Raw genomic sequence first — 25,768 nt, 5'->3', positions numbered from 1 at the left:
GAGACACACACTACATCGACTGCATTAAAGTCCAGACAGAGCCCATTGTTTTCACTGTTTTGCAGCAGGGTTGCGAGGCGCTCTGGCATAGTGCTCCAGCGCAGCGCAGCGCAGCGACACTGCAGGGCGCAGCAGGAATCAATAAGAGCGGCCCGCGCTGGAACACATTACGGCCCCGGGCACACTGCCCAACTCTTGTGCGCATAGAGAAAGCCGGCTTGATGCTTTCCATTTAGACTTCAAAAGGCCTGCTCGGACTCAAACCTTTCTTTTCTTTTTCTCCCTCGTTTTCCCTCCTTCTTTTCGGTCCTCTCTCCTCTGCTCTTTGACCGTTTCCATTTTTCACACACACTCTTTCTCTCTCACTCTCTCTCTCTCTCTCTCACACACACACACACACACACACACACACACACACACACACACACACACACACACACACTCATTCCTGTCCGCTGCATCACCTTTTCTTAACAGACTCCATCCTTCTTCAGAACCACACAATCCTACAGACACGACGAGACACGACGAGACACACAGTCTCCACCACAAAACAGACATTCTCTCTCTAACAGAGCAGAAGGTCTCTGGAACTCGGAATACTCCGAAAAAAATCTAAGATTGTAGTTTCCCATTCCATGCAAATGTTCCTTCCTCTACCAATGAGCTCAGAACTACTGACCTAAAATAGATTTTTTTTTTTTACTTTTTTTTACTACAGATTATTTTTCAGAAATCATGCAAAAGAACACCACAGGTAGATAATACAGTAGAGAAGAGGTAAACAAGATGCTATACATGTTTTACAGAAGTAAGTTCCTGTGCTTTACAGAACTCCTGCATAATTTATAGAGTACATTCACACATGTGTCATTACACCAAAGCAAAACAAACGTAACTACCCTGAGACATGTCACTATCAGTGCAATGACAGGTCTGCTAAGAACTGCTCTCTACCAACTAATCTTATGTAAACACACACACACACACACACACACAGTACCAATCTGAGCTGCCTAGCCAAACCACGAGACAGGATCTACCCCAGCAGACAGACATAACATCACCCGCTGCACATGACACCACCTAGGCAAATAGTTGGCTATTAGCAGACAAGAGTCAGATCATCCCTTTGCAAGCTCTCTTACTCTCTCCCTCTGTCCAGACTCAGTCATAACCCCTCATTCAATCAGCCCTTTCCACCTGGTCTGTCCTCATCTCTCTCTCTCACACACACACACACACACACACACACACACACACACACACACACACACACACACACACACAGGTATTGTGCTGGTATGCTGCCGGTGACTCCATCCAGCTTTTCTCTCCAGTGGTCTTATCTCTGTCCCAGCACACATCTCTGTTGTTGACCCCAACCCCTCCACCCCTCTCTCTCTCTCTCTCTCTCTCTCTCATCAGGTGTCTGGTAGTCTCTCCATCTGCGGGCAGCATCTGCTTACCAGTGGATCTGTGGAAGGGAGGTCATCTCGACTTGGAACATCTCCGTTCTGGACAGACTAAAACGACTGCAGCCAAGAACCAGCCTTCTTGTGCAGAGAAAGCGCGCGCGCAGACACACAAAGATGCATGCACACACAAACACACACACACACACACACACACACACACACACACACACACACACTCACTCACTCGAACACACATGCACAAAGAATATGCTCACGCTCTGGGGCTGATTACATTCAAAAACGGGAGGCAAAAAAAGGTTTGAATCTGCTTCCTCCTAACTGTTCCAGTCTGTAACCTGAGCCCCTCTACTCCCAGAGGCAGGACCAAATGTACCCCTTACCCCTACCCCCAAATCCACCCCCTCCAACCTCACACACACACACACACACACACACACACACACACACACACACACACACACACACACGTCTGGTCCCTAAGAGCACACTACCATCCAGCAGAACCTTCTACATTAATCTTGCATACCACTTGCACTGTTGCAGACCACATCACATACACGCGCACACACATGGACTGCTAACATAAACATACGATAAAAGCAAGCTTATCTAGACATCCTTTTTACCCCCCCTTTATTTGACACAGCTGCCCATTTAGTTTCTTGCCCATTTTGTTTCAAAGAAAACAGTGACAAACTGATTTGAATGATCTCATCAGTTTTGTATGAGGCTTTAAGTCTGTGTGGAGAAAGGCATTTGGAGTGGGGGGGGGGGGGGGGGGCAATGTACAGTGAGAAAGAAGGGAGTGAAAGACAAAGGGAGGGAAAAAAAGAGCACATACACACAAACACACACACACACACACACACACACACACACACACACAGTAGTAGAAAGCTTGATCGTTTACAGATCTGAGAGGCTGCGGGGTTGCCGTGGCGGTGCCTCACCTGGAGACGTTGTCGGGGGAACAGGCGGAGATGCTGGTCTCCATGCTGTCGGAGCTGTCCACGCTCAGGGTGTCGAAGGCGCGGTTGCTGCCGTCGTGGTAGCTGAAGGAGTCCAGGTAGACGTTGGTTTGGGACGTGGAGCGGCCCGACAGGTCAGTCAGCCTCGGCCGGGAGTCCTCTCCCACCTGCTGCTGACTGTGGCCTGAGAGAGAGAGAGAGAAAAAGAAAGAAAGAAAGAAAGAAAAGAGAGAGAGAGAGAGAGAGAAAAGGAAGGGGAAAAGAAAGAAAACAAAAAATGAGATTGACAGATAGACTGATATATGCCTCAAGCTGCACAACCATACTATCTGTATGGACTCATTGTGTCGAGTGAGTGGATGAAGTCCTTGCTCTCCAACACTAGTAGGGTGGTCGGGAGAGGCTCTGCCAACCCCAGTGCAGTAAAGTCATTGATGAGTCTTTAGGAGAGCAGGGACTGGCACCTGAGTGTGGACCTCCTTTAGGAGAGCAGGGACTGGCACCCGAGTGTGGACCTCCTCTCCCGGGCAGCTGCTCTCCATACCCACTCCCTGCGTCAGGGCGGACCCTGTGCCCGCTGCCCGGCCCCGTCAGAGGGCTCTCTTTCTGGTCACAAAGCCCTGCCACTTTCAACTGCTCAGGGTCTCCTGGCAACCAACAGCCAACGTGGCTTGCTAAAACTGTGCCTCCAACTTAAGCTAGGTTCCTCCAGGCGCCTCGTCTTGATCCAACATTCAAATGGAAGTTCATATACGATGTGAAGAAAGCGAGTTGGATAGTAATGTCAGTCTCTCTGCGGTCAGCACTTTGAGATAATCCAGTATGCAGGTCGGTGTGTGCGTCCCCAAAGCTAGCGGTGCGGCTGAACGAGGCTGATGCCATAGAGAGGTGGCTATGTGTGCAGTCAGCTCCTACTGCAGCCTGAGCGAAGGCAGCGGATACAAGAGACCAGAGGAACTGTGATAGCATCACCCCAACCGTGCCTGTGGGGAGGGATCCACCCCGCTGATGACCTGCCACTGGGGACACCCCCCCCCCTCCCCCTCCCCCTTCCCCCAACCAAACTAGATAAAAATCACCCCAACTCCACAACACACAAAACCAAATACTGTTAGCATGTTATGTGGTCTGTTGTTAGGTGAACCTCAGAACAACAAATGGCCAGGTCAAAATCACTAAAACACAGACATAGTTCCTGATAGTCTGCATGTAAAAGGGAGCAGGGGGCAGTGGTGTGACTGATCCTGTCTGTCTGACTGATGCTGTCTGTCTGACTGATACGGACACACTTGCTCCACTTTAGGAGGCAAAACTACACTTCCTCTCCCCCATCTTCTCTACATTCTTGCATTATCTTCACCAAGTAATCAACTAACCCAAAGAGGCTCTACCAGACCTTAAATACCATCTCCTATTGGACAATAGGTTGCCCTTATATGGTAAGGTCAGTTTGTCAGACTTCCCTTTGGAGTTGGTGTTATTAGTAAATGAGATGTTTTTCTTGTGGAGTGGAGCTTTCCATCACCCCCCCCCCCCCCCCCCACCCGACTCAAAATATCACGTAACATTTAGCTCATATCAAACAATAAATAACATTAAAATGAATCAAATCACAGTCCCAGCTGAAATGCCAGATTCATGTGTTTTGTCCAAAATGCCTGTGGACATCAAACTGTGTTCTGCTTCTCTACTGAGGCCAGGGTAGTCCCTGCCTCCCAGTCAAAAGAAAAAAAGACCTTTCCACAGATGACCAGCCGTCACCTGTGAACTTCAGAGGTTCTCCTCCCAGCCTGACCTCAAGCACTAGGGATGGAATTCGAATTCCACAAAAAAAAAAACCGAAATGTTTTGTGAGTTCAGCCAGACATTGATATAGACAGCGACTGTCAGACAGGGAGGAAGTCTGGCATAACCACACACACACACACACACACACACACACACACACACACACACACACACACACACACACACACACACACACACACACACACACACACACACACACACACACACACACACACACACACACAGCGGTGGAGTGGAACTGGCTTTGAAAGCCACTGCATGAGAATAAAGGGCCATTTACTCCTCGTCACGGGACATCTGAAAGTTCCGCTAATTGAGATGAGAGGAGACAGAGGGACACTGTTGAACTGTGGGTATTCAGTGTCATGACACTCGTATGAGATGGCCAGAGAGGCACCAGGAGGGTGGCGTGTGAGGTGTGCTGTGACATGCAGGGTTAAAGGTCGCCAGAGAGACTGAGACACGGGTGACTGGCCGTGCTGTTCACAGAGCATAAATATAGCCACATGCTTGCTTTCACATGCACAAAAAAAAAAAAGCCAGTGCGAACCACGAACAACAGCACAGGCAGAGAAAATTACAGGGTGAGAATGACTGAGAGGGCACGCACGCAAGCACACACACACACACACACACACACACACACACACACACAGCTGAAACTTCACTTCACAAACCAGGCTATGCAGTATGTGCAGGAGGTGTGTCAGATGAAGTGGCACGTGTGCTGCTCACAGATATTACACAGTACTGCCGTGGGCACTATTCCCCACACATGCAACAAACTACACCACAAATTACAACTGACACTTCTACTAATGCCTACTGGCTAGGCTTTAAGGAGGCCTGCTATTGGTCATTTCTACTGGCTAGGCTTTAAGGAGGCCTGCTATTGGTCATTTCTACTGACTAGGCTTTAAGGAGGCCTGATATTGGTCATTTTGTTAGTATTGGTAAAGTTGACCATTTTGAATTGAACACAAATCCACTAAGACTGGTTTAATGTAAATATAGATAACATCATAAATGGCAAATATAGGCCAACATAACTGAATGTTATAAACTCCTTGACTTCATGATGTGAGATTTTGCACTCTGCATTCTCTCTCTGTGTGTGTGTGTGTGTGTGTGTGTGTGTGTGTGTGTGTGTGTGTGTGTGAGTAATTGTGAGGTAGTGAGTGGAGTCACTTACCCTTGTGAAGACGTCGCGGCTCCAGGTCCTTGGAGGACACAGTGAAGGCGCGGGGCAGAAAACTGCCACAGCTCGAGCTCTGAGCCAGCGGCATGTGAGGCTACAGACAGGAATGAGGGGGGAGAGAGAGAGGGAGTTAAAAGAGAAACAGAAAAACAGGGAGAATGAGAAACAGAGAGAGAGAGAGAGTGAGAGAGAGGGAGTGAGAGAGAGGGAGATGTAACTTTTCATATTACTGTTTGTTCTGTCTTTTTTGTCCCTCAATGTAGGGCTGAACGATTTGGGAAAATAATCTAATTGCGATTTTCCCCCAAAATATTGCGATTGCGATTTAATATGCGATTTTTTTATTTTATCCAATTTTTTTCCCAACAAATCGTAATGAATGATTTAAATATGACCAACACAATATTAGATACATTTAGTGTAAAATATTATTTCCCACATTTTACATTTTTATTTAACTGCTCATTACAGAATCAAGAACAACAAATCGGTGGCTTTGCCACTGTGCATTTAAGTAATTTAAACAAAGTCATTGTAAGAATAAACACAAGGCATGCACTTTTTAGACACTGTGTGCAAAATGTACCATCTTAAAAAAAAAAAAAAAAAATTTTTTTTTCTTCTTAAGACCACGTTTTTAATCGCGAACGTTGCGGTTAGAAAATCGCGTTCTATCATATCGCGATTAAATCGCAAATGCAATTAATCGTTCAGCCCTACCTCAATGTCAGTGAATGTGTTGTTTTATTGTTCTTCATGTCTTGGCAACACTGATTCTAAACAGTCATGCTAGTAAAGCAACTTTGAATTTGAGAGAGAGAGAGAGAGAGAGAGCCAGGTAAGGGAGCAACAGACAGAAAAGAAAGACCTATCGTTATGAAGACATCGTACAGACATCAAAGAAATAATAATAATAATATCCATCTCTTCCTGACTGGTCCGTCTTCTCTCTCCTCACCTTGCTATTGTTGCGGCCCAGCGTTGAGGAGCTGAACTGAGGAGTGAGGCTGGACTGGCTCTTCTTACGCGGGAGAGTGTCACTCAGGTGGGAGCCACCATCCCTGCCATTCCTCTTCCTCTCCTCTAGGGTGCGGAAGTGCTGAGGGACACACACACACACACACACACACACACACACACACACACACACAGACACACAGACACACACACACACACACACACACACACACACACACACACACACACACACACACACACACACACACACACACAGTGAGAGAGTTAAAAGACTACACATGCTCACAATCAGTGTTTATAAGTCTCTTACAATGCCAAGAAAGCCCTCTGATTGCAACACACACACACACACACACGTTACAAAACCACATGTGCACATGATGGAGGTACGTTGCAATGCAGACAAGTCAGACGCACACACACACACACACACAGGCACAAACACCACACCACACACACACATGCAGGCACGAACACACACAGTCCTTACCTGCCTGTGGCGACTGCTGCGTTTTTTGACAGGCAGAGGAGGAGGGGAATCAGGAGGAGAGGGGTTGACGTAGGTCACCATGTCCTCAGGCCAGTGCACAGAGGCAGGTTTGGGGACAGGGCGAGAGCAGGAGGAGAAGGAGGAAGAGGAGGAGGAGGAAGGGCAGGCCAGAGGTAGAGGGCAAGGAGAGAGGTAGATCTTTAGGGAGGAAGGACAGAGAGGGTACTTGAAATGGAGAAAATGCAAAGCCAGGAATACGTGTGAACCCATCCTCCTAAAGATTTCCCATTTCAGTCTGCACACCGCCCTAAAGTCATGCACACCGCCCTAAAGTCATGCATTAGATGTCTTCAACTGAGGAACACTAAGCCTATGGCTGCCTGGGCAAACTGGCGCTACTTTCTGTTCTAGGAACAGTGGCTATTTCTCAGCGGTCACTGACATTGTGCTGGATAACTCACTTTGTGCTGAGGTGAGAGGCAAACTTTTTAAGGCTTATTTCTGGCATAAGGAGGAGTTGATAATGGCAGAATTTCATTTCTGAGGACACGATCCCTTTCATTAGCAGAGCTTGGCTCTGCTCTCTGTGCAGACTGAGGAGGACTGTTTTCACTCGCATGGAGGAGAGAAAAAAGGAGGAGACTTTTAGTGACCAGAGGAGAAAGAGAGAGAGAAAGAAAGAGAGAGAGAAAGAGAAATAAGGGGGCTTTCTCCTGCATGCATCACCTTTATGCTTCATAGTCTGACTACTGAATGCTTGATCTCCACCATAGCCTTCTCACAAATACAACATGATGTAGATGTACCACACTAGAACCACTCGTGTCAACTCTTACTTCACACCAGCTCAGCTCAGCTCAGTTCAGTTCAGAGCTACTGAATGCCATTTTCTATACCTGTGGCTCATGCCGGAGAAAAAAAAAAACCAGACATCAAAACATCTCCTTCTCATACAAGCTTGCACTTCCTGGTGTTTACCAGCCCATTGCATACACTGGACACACCATGCGTAGCCAAGCACACACCTCTTCCTCTCCGTTGCAGGTTCTCTCCTCGGGACTGGGACTCGGGTCATGGCCGGGGCTGGGCTCAGGCTCAGGCCCAGAGGAGGGGGTCTCTGGGGGGGACGAGTCAGGGGCTTGGGCTGGGGGTGGGGCTGGGCTCTGCACTAGGGCCTGAGCTTGGATGGGAGTGGAGGCCTTGAGGGGGTCTGCCCCCAGCTGAGAGTATAGCTCACTGAGTTCAGTGACCGTGACATAGCCCTGTGGAAGAGAGGGATGATGGGGGTGAAGAAAGAACAGAAGAGGAGAGAAAAGGAAAGCAGAGGGAGGGGTGAGAGGAGTTTGAGGAAGGAGAGCAGAAAACAGAGACAAACAAACAGACAGACAGACACACAAATCAGGCTGGTTAGGGGTTAAATGTATACACATGGGCTCATGTTAGGCCTTTGTCAGTTCATGCCATCAAATCAAGCCACTGAGGAATGGGAGTGTACACACAGGAGATGTGTATTAGTGCTCTTTGGTTATCGGAGGGGAACACAAACACCCTCTTCTGCAGCCAGGGGGGGTGCTTTTTTAGGGGGGGGGAAGGGGTCAGCACAACATGGATAAAAATAACCATCAGCAAAGTAGTAGAAAAGTATTGTATGTGTGTGTTCACACGAGAGAGAGACAAAGAAAGAGAGCAATCAAAAGTAGATGCATTGTGCAAATAAGTGTGTGTGTTTGTGTGTGTGTGTGTGTGTGCACGCACAGGTACACTGTTAATGCATAAACAAGGACATAACATCCTTTGAGTGCAACACATGTATGCATACATGTATATCTGAGAGCTGCAGGTGTGTGTGTGTGTGTGTGTGTGTGTGTGTGTGTGTGTGTGTGTGTGTTGTCCAGGCCATGCAGCAGTAACCCCATGTTGGCGCCGTACCTCTGCGCTCTTGGCAGACAGAGAGGACAGGAGAGAGGAGAAGGCCAGCAGGTCAGCAGGAAGACAAGAGTAGGGGTGGACAGAGTGGGAGGGCTCACTGCTGAACCGACATACGTCAGCCAATGAGGACAGGTCCTGGAACACGGGCGCGAGAGAGAGAGTGAGGGGGGCCCCGCAGGTGACAGGTGTCTATTGCTCACGCACACTTGATGCAGACAAACACATCCATCCATACCCACATACCCACATACACACACACACTCAGCCTTATTCACTGTACACCAAGCGAGTCGAGTGTGTGTGTCAAGAGTTCCCCTATACAGTTCACACACACACACACACACACACACACACACACACTCATACTACCATTTACCCACCAGATTAACACACACCAAACAATATATGCCAAGAAGTTCTCATGTCTGGCAACTTGTACATGAGAATGAATTGTAGAGACAAACACTCAGCTGGAGTTAAGCACACGCTCTGACCCAGAAAAACAGCAGCCAGGAGCTTTACGTTTTGTAAAACACAGACTACCCAAAACAAGACGCGTGTGGTAGACACCACAAAGAGGAACACAGATATACAGGCATACAGATTAGCGCAGATTGGATACCAAAAGAATAAAGTCTTCATAGAATAGCAGACTTGATAGACTGGTGCAGAATCTCAGAATCTACCACGTGCAGTGACCACTACTGTCAAACGTAAACTGTCCAGATTGCAGCCAGCGTTATAAAGAGCTGGTGCTATGGTGTACAGCTCTCATGTGATCAGGATGTGATGCGCAGCCTGCAGCCGTCACTCACCTCTTTCATACTGTTGGGATTCACTGGGAAGCCCCGCCCACCGGTGAGGTCAGCATACTTCCTCTCCAGATGGGCAAAGTTCTCTTTCTCCTGAATGGGTAAGAGTACTTCAGTTACCACGTGACAATAAAAGACATTCCTAATCCCCTAAAAACCCATAGGACCTTCTGAAATGAATGTCATGTCATGAAAACTGTACCAGGATACATGTTTAGTCAAACAGACCCAAATCCACCTTGTGAATATAATATATGAGTCTGGCCACACTCTATTAAGGATGGTTTCCAGTTGTTGCACCCTAGTGGGGGTAGACCATTGGATCAGCCTTTAACAGATTGCACTGACCAGTATGGGATTGCTATACTACCTACTTTCGCCACTAACGGTACAAGATGATATATTAGCCTTTTCCCAAACCCCGATGGCAGTAAGGAAACAATATCTTTTCCCTTGATGGATAAATGTACACCTTCTTCTTGCACCGGCTTCAATTCTTCGTTTGCTAGCATTGCTGCTCCTGTTCATATGCTTTGTCTTACTCTAGCACTGCCACCATTGTCAAAACTACATTTCAAACGAACGCTTCACTTCAACGTAATCGCACTTAGCCACCCCCTCTGGTCGTTGATTGGTCGACCCTTCAGAGAGGCTGAGCGATTCATCTTGTGAAAAGAGTTTCTAGACTCTTACACTGAAGGTGTAACTAAAGTATTTGAACAGTAGGAGTTCCGTCTGAGAATGACTCAGGGCCTCACTCTAGCCTTCCTAGCAGCATGCACCATAACTGCTGAGGTTCAGGACAAACATTAGCACTGATAAGACCTTCAGTTGATATGGACACCCACATGCAGCTATGTTAAACAAGATGAAAGCTCTCTCCTAGACTGTGAAGGGGATACCATAACAGCTTCAGATTATATGAACGCTGACTTAAACACACACACACACACACACACCCTATGTAACATAAGCTGCAGGGTGCTCTTCTCCTTCAGGAAGCTCTCCTTCTCCTTCAGGCCTGCTGGGATATCTGTGATGTTTGTTTCTTCAGGGTGAGCAGTCTCTCCTGCAGGACACAACATGCAGAGACGGGGTTTAAACAGGAGATCTGGATGTCAAAGTCTTCAAGAGTTAGACATCCATAGTAGATCAACCACAAGGCTCTGCAAGCAAAATGCAAACAATTTGGGTAAAACACATAAAGAATGTAAAAATGAAAGATTCTATTCCCCTACTGATGAGAAAAGCGTGTGCAAAAAATACCACTGTGTTTGTCATATGAGAATGAATCACAATGACTGAGAGTGAAGACTGGCGCTGGTTATAGTGGAAAACCAGAGGGATGTTAAATTTACTGGATACAAAGTCTTTATTTTTTTTCTCTCTCTCTCACACACACACACACACACACACACACACACACACACACACACTATATTAAACGGGATGTTTTTCTATGACCTCACTGGTTACTTTGATGATAAAAACAGCAGTGGCCTTCAGGAAATCATATGGCTCTTGTAAGGTCTACAGCTCAAGTATCAAGCAGTTATTTCCTCTGCATTCTTACCAGTGTTGCTCTATTCATTAAAGGGCACACACATACGCATACAACCACACACACACAGCAGATACCTTGCAGGTGACAGTGCTGCTTTATTGTTTGAAAAAGGGCAGTGCCCTTACACACACACTGCGGGTACCTTGCGGGTGACGGTGCTGCGCTGGTATTCGCTGATGTCTCGTAGGATCTGCTGGATCTGAGTCTCCTTCTCCTCGTCCTGACGGCTCTCCCTCTCCAGCTGCTGGAACTCAAGGTCCTCGAACCGCTTCGTCTGCACCTCCAGAAGCTCAGAGTCCTACACACCACACAACACACACACACACACACACACACACACACACACACACACACACACCACACTCAAACTAGAGCCAATCCGCATGTGAGGTAGCAGTATGGATACACTCATATCCACACTTGCAGATTTCCTTTTGCAAATACTTTTATTCAAAGCGAATATTATACAAAGTGACAAGTTAAGTACAATGCCAGAAAATCGCGATTAAGAAGAATTTCTTTGGAACAAACCTAATACAACTAATCTAAACAAAACAGAATCTCTCATCAGTAACTCTTGTTCTGTGACTTCAGGGCAGAAGACACTGATGCAGCCCACCCCCCCCCCCAAAGCACCCATGCCAGTGCAACCAAAGCGCTACTCCTCCTTTCATTCTAAAATCTCTTTTCTCTACAGACACCAGTTAAGTGCTGCCCTTCTGAGCAGTCACAGCCAGCTCTAATCCAATTCGCTCACACACACACGGAGGAGGAATGTTTCCCCTGTAAATTGCGCCAGCACATCTGACACTGATTCATCTGATCCTGACGTTGTGCTACAGACACGACTCCCAACCAGCAGCCAGTCCTCCATGTTCAAGGCAGACATACGCAGCACAAGACAAATGTGAAAAACAAATATGCAGACGAACGATGACAAAACATCAAACTGAGAGCACACCCAGAAAACACAGACGAGCTTTACTGCAGACCCAGCACAGTCTAGAAGCGTTAGATGAAACACTGAGGCCGCTTAGCATGCAGAAGCAGAGCGAGAGAGAGAGAGAGAGAGAGAGGGACAGGAAGTATCGAGAGCAGGGCCAGCTGTGGAGACTGATGGATTGTTTTCAGAATAAAAGAGTAATATTAGCATTGCCAAAATAAAATAAACATTACAGTTAAATTAACTGCATGTATTATATACTATCCAAATGTGTCATATTCATACAATATACTGAGATTACAAAATGTATAGATTTTATAGATATTAGATTAAAGATTGATAATACACTAATGCATGTAATGTATTGAATTAGCCCATAGTTGCTTGCATGCATGTAATAACACCTACACACATACATATGTGTACATGTGTAGGTGGTGGTCTTTGGCCTGTGTAGTCTACTGACCCTGAAGAGCTGCTGCTGGAGCTGCTCTTTCATTGCCTCGGGGCAGTTGTCCAGCTGGGTCCTCTGCTCAGAAACCAGCTCTGCCAGCTTCTCGACCTTTGACCTCTCCTCAGAGAGCAGGGCAAGGTCCTACGCGGCGCGGCAGGGCGGCGGGGTTGGGTTGGGGATGGGTGGGTGGACGGACGGACGGACGGATGGACGGACAACGCAGGTGGGATGGAGGGAGATGTGCAGGGAGGAGGAGGGGAGGAGGACAACAAAGCAGCGTTAGTGTAAGAGCAAGAATGAATGGATGAATGGGTAAATGGGTAAATGGGTAAATGCAATGGAGTTAGTCTCTGCAACAGGGGTGGGGACCGAAGGGAGATACATGAGGGAGACGAGGACCGGGATGAACATGAAGGAGGCTGCTGCTAGACTGCAAGAGGAAGGAAGGACCAACAGGAAGAGCCTTGTTGGATTCATTAAGCAAGACTACTCTATGTGCTCAATTCAGTTACTGGAGTGCCAACAAACATGCACTCAGTAGGAACACCCACAACTTTCAATGTAATTCAAAGTAAAAATCAGCTTTTCCAGTATCTAAGGACAGCTGCTATGCAAGAATGGCCAAAAGTCCACTGTTCTCTCAGTTTTCACTCCAACTCTTTAATCTCAGTCTTTCATTTGTCGTCACACACTCAACCCTGCAGTCCATGTCGCAGTCCCCCCCCCCCCCCCCATTTCTCCTGCTCCGTGGGAAACAAACTGAAGCCATCCGAAAACAGCAAGAGCAGCAGCAGCGGCTGCCAACATACTGCCCAGTCGACTTCTTCTCACATGTTCACTACCCCCCTCCCACTCCCCACCGCCATGCCCTCTCTCTGAAGGGGCAGAGGCAGGGTGGCACAGTTTTGGGTTCATGTGTACCAGACAGCTGCTTGGGTGGCTGAGATGAAGTGGGCCGGAAGCTGGCATGAACACGACCCACAGAGAGTGGTGGGGGGAGGGGGCACAGGTGTCTGTCCTGCAAGACCCCCCCCCATCCTCCCAGGCCTGTAATCCACCCCTTACTACAGTCCCACTTGGAGTGGAGAGGCTATGAGGCAAGAGGATCAGTGTTACCTCAGTCTCATCAGATCTATATTTAACTCTGGGAAAAGGGTGAGGAGGATGCCAGTGGGGATTGTCACCTTGGAGGCAAACTGCCATCCTCCCTAGTGAGTGTGTGAAAGTGTGTGTGTATGTGGGACACAGAGAGAGAGAGAGAGCGAGAGAGAGTGTCTGTGTGTGTGTGTGTGTGTGTCTGTGTGTGTGTGTCTGTGTGTGTGTGTCTGTCTGTGTGTGTGTGTCTGTGTGTGTGTGTCTGTGTGTGAGTGTGTGTGGGACAGAGAGAGAGAGAGAGAGAGAGAGTGTCTGTGTGTGTGTGTGTGTGTCTGTGTGTGTCTGTCTGTGTGTCTGTCTGTGTGTGTGTCTGTCTGTGTGTCTGTCTGTGTGTGTGTCTGTCTGTGTGTCTGTCTGTGTGTCTGTCTGTGTGTCTGTCTGTGTGTCTGTCTGTGTGTCTGTCTGTGTGTGTGTGTGTGTGTGTCTGTGTGTGTGTGTGTGTCTGTGTGTGTGTGTCTGTGTGTGTGTGTCTGTGTGTGTGTCTGTGTGTGTGTCTGTGTGTGTGTCTGTGTGTGTGTGTCTGTGTGTGTGTGTCTGTGTGTCTGTGTGTGTGTGTCTGTGTGTGTGTGTCTGTGTGTGTGTGTCTGTGTGTGTGTGTGTCTGTGTGTGTGTGTCTGTGTGTGTGTGTCTGTGTGTGTGTGTGTGTGTGTGTGTGTGTGTGTGTCTGTGTCTGTGTGTGTCTGTGTGTGTGTGTGTGTGTGAGTGTGTAAGAGAGCCGTCTCGGATGTACTTCACCCTCAGTCGGAGCTTAAATTCAGCTTGTCATCGCACCGATGCTGAGCAGCCCTCTAACTTGCCACAGGATACACTGTGGAAGTTGGCAGCCAGGACAACATCCTCTCATTTGACGCAAGCGTCTCTGATGTCCATTCCTGAGGTACAGTTCCCCTTAAGACATCTGAAGGCATGACTCTGCTGACTCAATTACCTGAGACTTCTCTGCCTGGAGCTTCTTCTCCATGTCGACCATCTTGTCGTTGAGCTGCTCCAGGGCGTCCTTGTCCTGATGTAGCTGGGCGATCTCGGACTCCTGCTCACCCTCCAGCAGCGCTCGCTCCACCTCCATCTGTGGCACACACACACACACACACACACACACACACACACACACACACACATCACTCTACGTGTCCAATAAGGACCCTTCACATTCAATCCTAAGGTATGAGAGGCTGGTTACACTGTAAACTGAGAGGATATGTAGTGTTTTGAGGACAGACCAGATTAAATGTGTTCTGTGGCAAAGCAAAGGTACCCACATCACTCTGTGTCTAGTAAAGGCAAACAATCCCGAGGCGTGACAGGGCAGACCTGAGGGGTGTACTAGGGTAGTAAACTAAGAGCAGATTTGGAAGAAGAGAAAGAGGAATTCTGAATACATGCAAGATCAAAAACAAAAAGGACAACTAATCAAAACCACCATACACAGACATTTTTCACCATCAGCTCACATGCTTCAAGTAAGCAAAATCTGGTGTGTGTTGTGTTGTGTTGTGCAACGACCTACTAACTACCAGCGAGAGAGTGTTTAAAATGATTGTCTCTCTACCATTTAACATTGACTTTCAGGGAATGCAGTGCTGGATGATGAAGTGATATGAAGATCGATCCAAGAAGTATATTGCTTTTATTTGCTCTTAAATGGGCCCACAGACTGCAATTACCTTTTATTACAAGTTAAGCTAGGAATAAGACATCGCTGCAAATGAAACCACACGCGCACAGAAACGTAGCCGTTGTGCCTCATAAACCTGCCAGCCAACCGGATTGCTGCCAGAGGCCTGCTTAGGGACATAATGACTCCCTAATAGATGTTAATGGTTAACCGTGAATTTGTAGTCACCGGCTGGGCGGCGCACGGCACTCGGCCCTCGGCTCCAGGCCATAATTAAATCAGGTGTTGCAGAGGTAATCCGGAGCTCTTAGCGGGGCCCAGACACACTCCTGCCTGCTTAGCGTGCCGACCAGAGGCAGGCAGCACCCTCAGGGGGTGCAGTCATTCTGTGATAATTACCTGGAGGTGGAGCAAGAGGGAGTGTCTGGCGGAGGGGAGAGGGAGCGGTGTCCACCGAACCTCATAAAATCAGGAGTTTTATATGTAAGGGATAGTGGTGACGGCGGGCGGGGGAGCAAGATGTAGAAAGAAGAGGAGGGAAGAGAGAGAGAGAGAGAGAGAGATAGAGAGAGAGAGAGAGAGAGAGAGAGAGAGAGAGAGAGAGTAAGAGAGTGGGAAAGATACAAAGGGAGGAGGACATGACCACAGAGCCCGTCTCAACAAGTCCTAAATCATTGTTAGCCCACCATGCAGATGTAAAGCCCTGAAAACCTCAAACACAGGTCACCCCCCCCCCCCCCCCACACACTTACACACCAACACACACAGAGACACACGCACACAATCATCCACTCCTGACTGTCATCACCACCCACGCACCTCTCTGATGGACTCCTCCATCTGGTTGTCCAGGTCTTTGATCTTCTGCTCCAGCTCCTCCATGTTGTTGAGCACCTGGATCCTCTCCTCCTCGATGCGCGTCACCTCCTGCTTCAGGTGCAGGTCCTCCACCAGCTCAGGGCCCTGCTGATCAACCACGCCACTCAGATTAGCCCCGTTTCTGACTTTACGCCAGAACAGCTTGGTAGTTTGTAATCTAGACGCTTCCATGTTGACGACGACGACTACTGCTTCGAGGAGCCTTTACTTCCACTCTAGGAAGACTCGACACAAATGGCTTCGAAGTCACCCTAGCACAGGGGACACAGGGTCCCACGGGCTTGGTCAATGTATATTCATCACACATGTATGTATATATTTCAGTGCCTTCCTTGAGCGACCACAGCTGCCCTCCTCCTCCACTTAAACTCATTAGGGAGATGCCATTGGTGACAAACTGGGCATAAGTCAGTGGCCAATGCCTGGGTGGACTGGTAAAGATCCACCATGGAGGACGAAAGGGCAGCTGTCCAGCTCGTTTGAAGCCGTCTAATCTAATAAACACCCAGCCGGTATGGCCTATACATCACACCAGGACAGGCTGCAGCTGCGCCGGGCTCAACCTCCGACTCAATTCCCTGGAAAAAAAAAAAAAAAACACTCTCTGATGCACCACGTATGTCAACGTGGCTAAAACACTGGGTCTCAGTACAGCTCTGAAACAGACAGAGGCCGTTTTAAAGTACTCCAAATGAATTGTTTACATGGGGGGGTTAGTGGCCACCTGTTGACCCCAGACGACTAATGCAAAACAATCCCAGTTTTGTCATCATCAGCAAAGGCTGTGAGATGTTATGTGGAGTGTATGTGTGTGTGCGCTTGTGAAAGAGAAGGAGAGAGAGGCCAAGTTATTTAGCTTCCTTGGTGTTCATAGAGAGAAAAATGATTCATAAACTCCTCCTTGTGCACATCATCAAGATGCATCTTTTCTCTCTAACTCACACAGAGACACACACACACACACACACACACACACACACACACACGGTATTCATGACCTGTTTGGATAGTACCGTTTATCCTGGTCATAATTTAGACTGTGGAGGCAGGTCTTGGCTTGCTTCTTTGTCTCTGAGAAAAAGCTTTATGCACAACCTGAGGGATTCCTCACATTAAATCCATGTTGTTAACATAAGCAGATAGATTTCTTTACTGAACTCATGTCCAAGTCATGAACCTACCCTCCCTACTCTACTCCCTGCTACAGCCTAATGAGGTTCACAGACTAAGGCATTCACACAGGACACCCCTTACATTCCTGTATGTGTGTGTGTGTGTGTGTGTGTGTGTGTGTGTGTGTGTGTGTGTGTGTGTGTCTGTGTGCAGTTTGGAGTCAGGGGAGGACTCATATACATGACTTCTCACCCTTGAAAAGGTCAGAAGAATGTTCAGCGTAGACATAGACTTCCTTTCCCTGATATTTTATTACCTGATCTGATTAAGCGTGGTAAGAAATATGGCGTGTGATTATAACAGAGGAATGTCTCTGACAGAACAGCGCTGAAGACCAGGCATAGATTAGACCTGAGCCAGGGATTCTCTTCAGGTCTGGGTCATGGGGTCTGAGGCCACTGACTTCAAGGCACGCATGATAAGAAAGTGCAAGTGCTTCAAAGTCGACATGTGGAACTTTATAAATCTTTAGAGGTTGAGTACCTTGGTCTCCAAAAGCACATGGGTTATTGCTTGCTGTAGGTTAAAGGTCAGGACTCAGTGAGACAGTGTCAGGTCAGATGACAACACTGAAGTATCACCTTGTTTGTCCACGGTAGACGTGGGGAGGGGGAAGGGCCCGAACTTCTGAGACTGACAGCGGGCGACTCCGCCCTGACGTCCCTTTGGCCACTGCTCCGTCGATGCCGAATCGGTCGCTGCTCCTCGCTGGGATGGTATTCCGGGGCTTTGGGCGCGTAGCCGTTCTCTGGTGACATTCCGGGAGATTCCGAGAACACAGACTCGTCGTCTGAGACCTGGAGCTTCTCCAGCTCCTTGTTGATCTTCTGCAGGTCGGCCACGGCCGAGATGGAGGCGTCCTCCACTCGGCCCAGCTCCGAGCACATACTCAGGATGGTCTCCAGACGCTGGCGCTCCTGTGGGGCAAGAGAGAGGCAAGAGGGTTGTGAATACAGCAGTAACAACCAAGAGATCATCCACTGTTAGCGCACACACACACCACACACACACACCCCATAATCAGAACAAGAATGTATCAATTGCTCAAGCACCACACACAGGCTGAACAATCTCCAAATGTGTCTCACTGTAAACAACTGGCACAGCCCGAGAACAAAAGGCTTATTCAGAACAAAACACCAATAAAACTTGGCCTGATGTAAACATAGATTAGATTAACAAATACGAAAAAAAAAAAACACACACACTCACAAAGACACACACTCGTACGAACGCACGTTCCCACTCGGTGTTTGTGCTTATTTGTCAACTGCTTCTTAATTACTTCCAAATGCTGACAACAGCCTGGGAAACTCAGCCCTGTTCCACATGGAGCACATCTCCAGCTCGGCACAGACACGGGCTGCCTGAGGACTCTCTCCAAATGTCCTCTGAACCCTGGACAGCCTCTGCCTGGCTTCCCATAACCACCACGGCATCCAGCCAGAGCCCACAAACGCCACCCAAACCAGCCAGTCGGGTCAGCATGCAGTACGGCAAAGAAGACGCGGGGGGGGGGGGGGGGGGGTTACCTCTGAAATACACAGCACTCCATGGTCTCCCAAGCTCCCTGCTGCACAAGACTTTTCACACACATCCATGGCCGTTATCAAGCACATCTCACACTACTGTGACGAGGAACCATTAGCATCCACGCGCTAGGTCATGGGTATCCAGACGACAAACAAACATCCCGCCACTCGGCCGGCAAACGGAGAGATGAGATCCTGTCGGAGTCGGAGTCACAGGGAGCAGTTTGACGGTAATGAAGTGCCCCGGACCTGATGGGAGAGTGTGCTGTGCATACACATCCTGATGGTCCAAAAAAAGCCCAGGGGAGCAGTGTGGAAGGGGACAGCTAGCCAAGGAGACTGGCTCTCCCAGGAACAGCTCTGGCTTAGAGCCTGATTAACAGGACGGAACTAGCCCAGCACTACACTGTACTGAGAGATACCATACCTCACGCGCTCCCTACAACACACTCTATACCGGTTATGCAAACTTTCACACCCTGGGCCAAGGGGTAGGAGTCCTTGGTATGAGTGTGTTGTGACGCGACAGGTGCTGGGCCAAGCTGTGTGGATGACCTCGATCTGGAGCCCACAGAGCCTTCACTTTCCAGGTACAGCAGCGTGGAGGGCTGAGACCACGAATCCAAACGCATTTCCATAAGCCTGCCTACAAATAGACATATCACACCACACCTATTTAAAAATGGGTTTGTTTTTTTGTTTTTTTTTTACAGTCGGTTCTCTGCGAGAGAGCAAACTGACTCACCATGAGAGGCAGAGGTTAGGAGTTTAAAGTGCTAGTGGTTTTGCCTTTGCCTCTGACTCTCAGAGGTTACTGAGAGTTCATCCGAAACCTTAGAGAATCCATTACCACAGACTGCAGAGAGTTCCACCAGAACCAATCCACACCCCCAAAACAGACATAGAATGGTAGACCCGCACACACTAACCACAAGAACATAATGTCCATATGTCCAGAGAGAGAGAGGTAGAGAGAGGGGGAGCGAGAGAGAGAGAGAGCGAGTGAGCGAGAGGGAGTGAGCGAGAGAGAGAGTGAGAGAGTGAGCGAGAGAGTGAGCGAGAGAGAGAGAGAGTGAGGGTGAGCGAGAGAGACACAGAGAGAGAGTGAGCGAGAGAGAGAGAGAGAGAGAGAGAGAGAGAGAGAGAGAGAGAGAGCGAGAGAGCGAGCGAGCGAGCGAGTGAGAGAGAGAGAGCATAAGTGAAATGGAGTGGAATGAGTGAGGTGCTGAGAGAAACCGGACCACCTCTCAAACAGTTCCTGGCACAGTGTTTGGGGTGGGGGGTGGGAGGATATATAAATATAGGAGTGCGGTGATTTAATCCTTCCGTTCTCTATCATACCCCTGGGCTTTGCCCCGGGGGCACACCTCCCACCGCGGCTGGCAGGAGGGGGGGGGGGGTGGCGTGCCAGGAAGGGCCTTGGATGGGACACACACAGAGCCCCGGATAACATAAACACAGTTAAAAGCAGCATCGCCTCTTATCCTTTTCATAGACCAACCCTCCTTACCTCTACCACCATCACCACACACACAGATAAGAACACACTCATTAGCCTTATGTTGAATTGAATCTGCTGACTTAAAAGTGATGGGGAGGACACCGGGCACACACTCATGGGCACTCAACACCAAGTTCAGCTTTCAATACTTGTCATCGCGTGCCAGAACACCAGCTCTGAGAGAAGCGAGCTCCGAGTCTGGCCTTGGTGCGGTAGTCTCCGACCTTGGCACTGGACTATTGGCAGGACCCCTCAGAGGGGAAGGGCAGGGCAGGGAGGATCTCATGTTCCACACCTCCAGGTGACAGAGCCTCCAGGGGGGGGGTATTTCAGAGTGAGAGGGGTAGGGCATGTAGACAGGGACGGGTGCATCTGGAGCATTTCACTCCACAGAGGGAGCCTGGTGATGAGGGCGGTATGAGCGAGTGTGAGCAGGTTTACCAGGAAGACATATGATGCATTACTCTTTACATGAATTACTCTTGACGTAATGTTGATGCATAAGTGAATGTGTGTGTGTGTGTGTGTGTGTGTGTGTGTGTGTGTATAAACACAAACCCGGCCCCACACACACTCAGTCCACCTGCAGCTGTCGTTGGTATGTTTACTCCCTGAACGGCTGCCCTGTAATCGAGTCCTGTTAAAGAGCCACCCAACTAAAGGGCAGCGAAGGGTAATGATTGGGGCGGCCTTGACCACAACTCCCCACAGTGACCACCAGGGCGGTGCTGCAGGTGCCTCTCCTCACACACACACACACACACACACACACACACACACACACACACACACACACACACACACACACACACACACACACACACAGCTCCCAGAACTCCCATTCTAACCATCACAGGCAGCAGGAATAGCATTGTGAATGTGGGCAGGCTGCCAGGGGCTGTGGTCAGCCTCCCAGAGACTGTGGGTGCCCACGCGCATATGTGTGTGTGTGTGTGTGTGTGTGTGTGTGTGTCCGTGTTTGCGAACATGTGTATGTGTATGTGTGTATGCGTGTGCGTGTGTGTGTGTGTATGTGTGTGTGTGTGTGTTTGCGAACATGTGTATGTGTATGTGTGTGTGTGTGTATGCGTGTGCGTGTGTGTGTGTGTATGTGCGTGTCCGTGTTTGCGAACATGTGTATGTGTATGTGTATGTGTGTGTGTATGCGTGTGCGTGTGTGTGTGTGTGTGTATGTGTCCGTGTTTGCGAACATGTGTATGTGGGTGCGTGTGTATGCGTGTGCGTGTGTGTGTGTGTATGTGTGTGTGACAGGCCTACGAGCACGCTTGAAAGGCCGTGGTGTTGTTCACAGCCCTCCAGAGAGAGAGAGTGGCGGTGCTTCAAGATGGGTCTAATAATAGTGGGATAGTAACTCCACCTCTGGTTGTGCCCTCTTCTTCCCCTCCCACAGCAGCTCAGGACTGCCTCCCAGGAGCCCCACCCAGTCAACAACAACCCCCCCCCCCCCCCCCCCCCCCACCACCACCACCACACATTAGTGTGGTCCACTGGCTCTATGGTTTATAAGACCTCAGTGGAATGTTCCAGGGAGAGAGGCAGGGAGGGATCCAGATTAATGTGGAGACAGGTGGGCCACTTTCTCCTCCTTGGCCTCCCTCGCCCTCTTGTCTTCTCTTTCTTACTCTCTCCCTCTCACTCTCTCTCTCTCTCTCTCTCCCTCTCTCTCTCTTGCTTTCTCTCACGCTCATGGGAATTCCACAAGACAAAGTAATCACTGGCTCACTGCTCAATGAGGAGACTCTTCTGCACCTAAAGAATGCTTTCACAATCTGGACTGCGTCTACTAATAATTATAATGCCCATTACCATCCTATCCCCTAATACATCTATAGCAGAATCTATTCTTATTCCCATAATCATTCATTCTTCTCTTCTGGGACATTCCCAGTTGTTCCATAACTGTATGGTTCAAAAGTTCAAGTGGGAAGAAAGTTTAAGGGAGGAAACCTGAAAATAAGAGATAACTCAAGACAGAGAGAGCGTGCAAATAAAGTATGACTATGAGATGTGATGATAAACAAAGCTGTCCTTTGTTCATTGGCTTCATAGAGAAACAGCATCAGAAGAAGAGAAACAGGAGTAGACAGATGAAATGCAGCAATAGGCCTAATCCTCACCAGCCTCTCCACTTCCTGCTCGCGAAGCCGCTCATCCCGCTGCCGCTGGTGGTAGTCCTGCAGCTCCTCCTTCCCACTGAGGGAGCTGATGCTGCCCTTCCTCTCCCTGAAGCCTCCCTGTGGGCCCAGACCAGCCTTCCCGAACGACGTCCTCCTCTCCCCCAGACCCAGTCCCAGGCTCAGGCCCATCTCCGGGGAGGGCCGGGCCAGAGGCTCCAGGTCAGAGCAGGAGCTGCTGGTGGAGGTCAGGCTCACCTTCTTGGCCACGCGGGGGCTGGTGGTGGTGGTGGTGGTGGCGGCGGTGGGGGTGGTGGGGGTGGTGGGCCCAGCGACAGCCACAGCAGAGGGCACAGTGACGTCGGGTGGCGCCAGGCTGCGCTTGGAGATGGGCCTGGCGGACAAGGAGATGGAGACCACCTCGCCGTGGCCGTTCTGGTCAGGCGCTGCTAAGAGGGACACAGAGGAGCGAGGGGCCGGCTGAGGAGGGTGGGCATCCAAAGAGCGGCGGGGGGGCAGCAGACTGAGGGGGACCTGCTGCTGGGCGTCGGCTGGCCGGTACAGGCGGGGCAGCGAGCGGCTGTGGGAGCTCATGCCATTGCCCATCCCCGACAGCGAGCCGGCCGAGTACTTCCTCTGCCGTGGAGCGGGCTCAAGGCCTCCGCTGCGGCCCGCGCCGTCTGGGGTGAGGTGTCGGCGGCCCAGGCGGGGGCTGGAGGGCATGCTGGCCGCTCCGCTACCGCCCCCTGGTGTCGGGGGGAGTCCATCGGTGGCAGAGGAGGAAGAGGATCCGTTCCACATGGACAGCAGGGAGCCCGAGTTGGCCGAGCGTCTCCCATCCATGGAGGAAGAGACGAGGTTGTCCTGGGATTGGTTGCGTGAGATTGGCCGAGAGTAGGGGAGCGTCGGGTCCCGGGGATCCGATCGTCGTGGAGACGGCGGCACGTTGTGAGTCGAGTGGGCGGGCACTTTCACGGACAGGGGCGGTCGGTCAGCACCGTACAGCCTCCGGGCTTGCTCCTGATAGGGCGAGAGGGGGCTGGGGGAGGGCGTGGTGGGTGGCGATTGGGTCATGCTGAAGTAGGAGGGGCTGGTGTCGCCGTTGGTGCGCAGGCTGGACTCCAGGGCCTGCTTCTTCCGCTGCAGCGTGTCCATCAGGTCACGGAGCTCCGAGGCCGAGCGCATCCCACGAGTGCTGGAGCCGCCCACTACATTACTGTAGTCACTGCTGAACTTCAGGTAGTCTGGAGAGTGAGGGACAAAAAGAGAAAAGATGTCAGATGGATAGAGAAATTAGTGATTTGGACCAAGAGGGCAACTAATGTGTGTTTGTGTAATAACAATTTTGCACAATAAATGCAGCAAATGAGATACACAGTAAAAGATTTGCCTTTGCCATATTTGCCTTGCCATCTATTTTTGCCTCTAAACGTTGCAAATTGCTTGAAGAATGTTGGTATCCCGAGCCAACCTCCTTATTTAGTTACTGCTGGTTATCTTAATGCAATCTTGAAGGGAGGGATAATTGTGCTAGCGATTTCTACCTGTGACTGATCTATTCATAGCGGAGATTGGCTCCAACTCTGCTTCAGGAATAACAGAGGGCCTTGCCTTCAAACGACCCACAACCCACGAGCCCACTCTCACCAGGTCTCAGGCCCAACATAAACACACGCACGCACACACACACAAAGCCTTCATGTCTAAAAACAGCAGAGAACTGGCAGCTCTGTTTGGAGGAAATCGTTTCTGTTTTTGGAAGAAAAACAAAAGGCATGAACTGAAAGAAGAAATGGGGAAGAAAAGAGCTGTAGTCTCCTCAGTGGTATTGAGATAATCCTTCCCCTCTACCCAGGCCATATGATTGTGGCGGGGGAGGGGGGGCACGGGGATAGCCAAGTGTCTAACCTTTGCTCTACCTCACGCCACATGTTCCCACAGAACCTGCAGGCCCGGGCAAAGAGGAGGAGGGGGGTGTCTCCATAGAGAAGAGAGACCAACAGAGAGAAAAAGACAGAGAGGGGGGGGGGGGGCAGAGGAGGCAGAAAGTAAAGAGGAGAGAGAGAGAGAGAGAGAGAGAGAGAGAGAGAGAGAGAGAGAGAGAGAGAAACAAACAAAGAGAGAAAGAGAGGGGAGAGAACTGAAATGGGAACACAAGACACATGGAGGGGGACAGGTTGAAAACGATGATAAAATAAGAGATATGGAACCATGAAAACAAATGAGCTCAGCTATGCAAATATATCAACAATCTGGAGAAAGATTGCTAGGAGTGTGTGAGTCAGTGAGTGTGTGCATGTGTGTGTGTGCGCGTGTGTGTCAAAAGGAGGAGAGAGGTTTGAGGTCTTGGCTTAGACTGGGGTGGTGGAGGGGGGACCCCTGGAGGGTTCCTCTGACGCCCCTCATCTGCTTTCAGTCCACACTGCACACATGAGAGGAGAGGAGAGGAGAGGAGAGGAGAGTCTACAGCTGGCGTGCGGCCAAACATACTTCAAAGCAGAGCGCTGAGATGGCGACGCACACGAGTAGGCATGCACGCAACAGCACACACACACAAACACATATAAACAAACAAGCACATACAAGGCAAGACATTTCCGAAACTCCGATAAAAACATCTGATATGTTTGCCGTTGGATGCATTTCCATATCAATGCGGGTATGCGTGCGCGTGCATGCGTGTGTCAGTGTCATCAGTGCTCCTGCGTAGGTATTCACTTCAGTAGTGAAGAGGAGACAGACAGAGACATCGATCAGGAAAACAGAAAAACTAAAGTGAGAGAGAGAGATAGAGCGAGCGAGCGAGAGGGAGAATCTTCAGGTCGAGACTGGGAATCGGAGGGCGATCTCTGCTCTCTGGAGCCGGGGAACTAGAGCAGAAACACGCAGATATCACAAGGCCTGCCGAGAAGGGTGTGAGAATGGCACAACCACACATTGCCCTAACACACACACACACAGACACACACACACACACACACACCTACCTTTCAAAGCACAGCTGCTGCACATACCCTTACAAGGGAAAGTCTGAACGTGGCTTCCAGACACAGGTCAAGATCTTTACAGGTCTGTCTGTCTGTCATCCAAACAGATCTGCTGTCCATACGCTCTTAGGACTTGAATAAAACCAGATCCCCAGACCAACAAAGAGCAGGACCAGTGCTGTCCTTACCACAAAAGATGACCTCATG

At 49.6% G+C, this 25,768-nt stretch overlaps 1 protein-coding gene across 1 annotated transcript in view; it reads right to left on the bottom strand.

The window, feature by feature from the left end:
* The window catches only part of phldb2b (pleckstrin homology-like domain, family B, member 2b), a 47,579-nt gene that overhangs the window by 5,516 nt on the left and 16,295 nt on the right, over positions 1-25,768 (bottom strand). Inside the window, 14 exon segments of the mRNA XM_031583451.2 lie at positions 2,390-2,591; positions 5,409-5,508; positions 6,373-6,513; positions 7,908-8,144; positions 8,812-8,946; positions 9,627-9,716; positions 10,583-10,641; positions 10,644-10,692; positions 11,330-11,485; positions 12,597-12,725; positions 14,668-14,805; positions 16,174-16,317; positions 17,988-18,323; positions 22,578-23,818. Of these exon segments, the coding sequence (XP_031439311.1) occupies positions 2,390-2,591; positions 5,409-5,508; positions 6,373-6,513; positions 7,908-8,144; positions 8,812-8,946; positions 9,627-9,716; positions 10,583-10,641; positions 10,644-10,692; positions 11,330-11,485; positions 12,597-12,725; positions 14,668-14,805; positions 16,174-16,317; positions 17,988-18,323; positions 22,578-23,818 (3,157 nt within the window).

The sequence above is a fragment of the Clupea harengus genome, chromosome 17 (assembly GCF_900700415.2).
Source record: "Clupea harengus chromosome 17, Ch_v2.0.2, whole genome shotgun sequence".
In the NCBI taxonomy this organism is placed as follows: Eukaryota; Metazoa; Chordata; class Actinopteri; order Clupeiformes; family Clupeidae; genus Clupea; species Clupea harengus.
The sequence above is the reverse complement of the archived record's forward strand: the minus strand, read 5'-3'. Positions and strand labels throughout refer to the sequence as shown.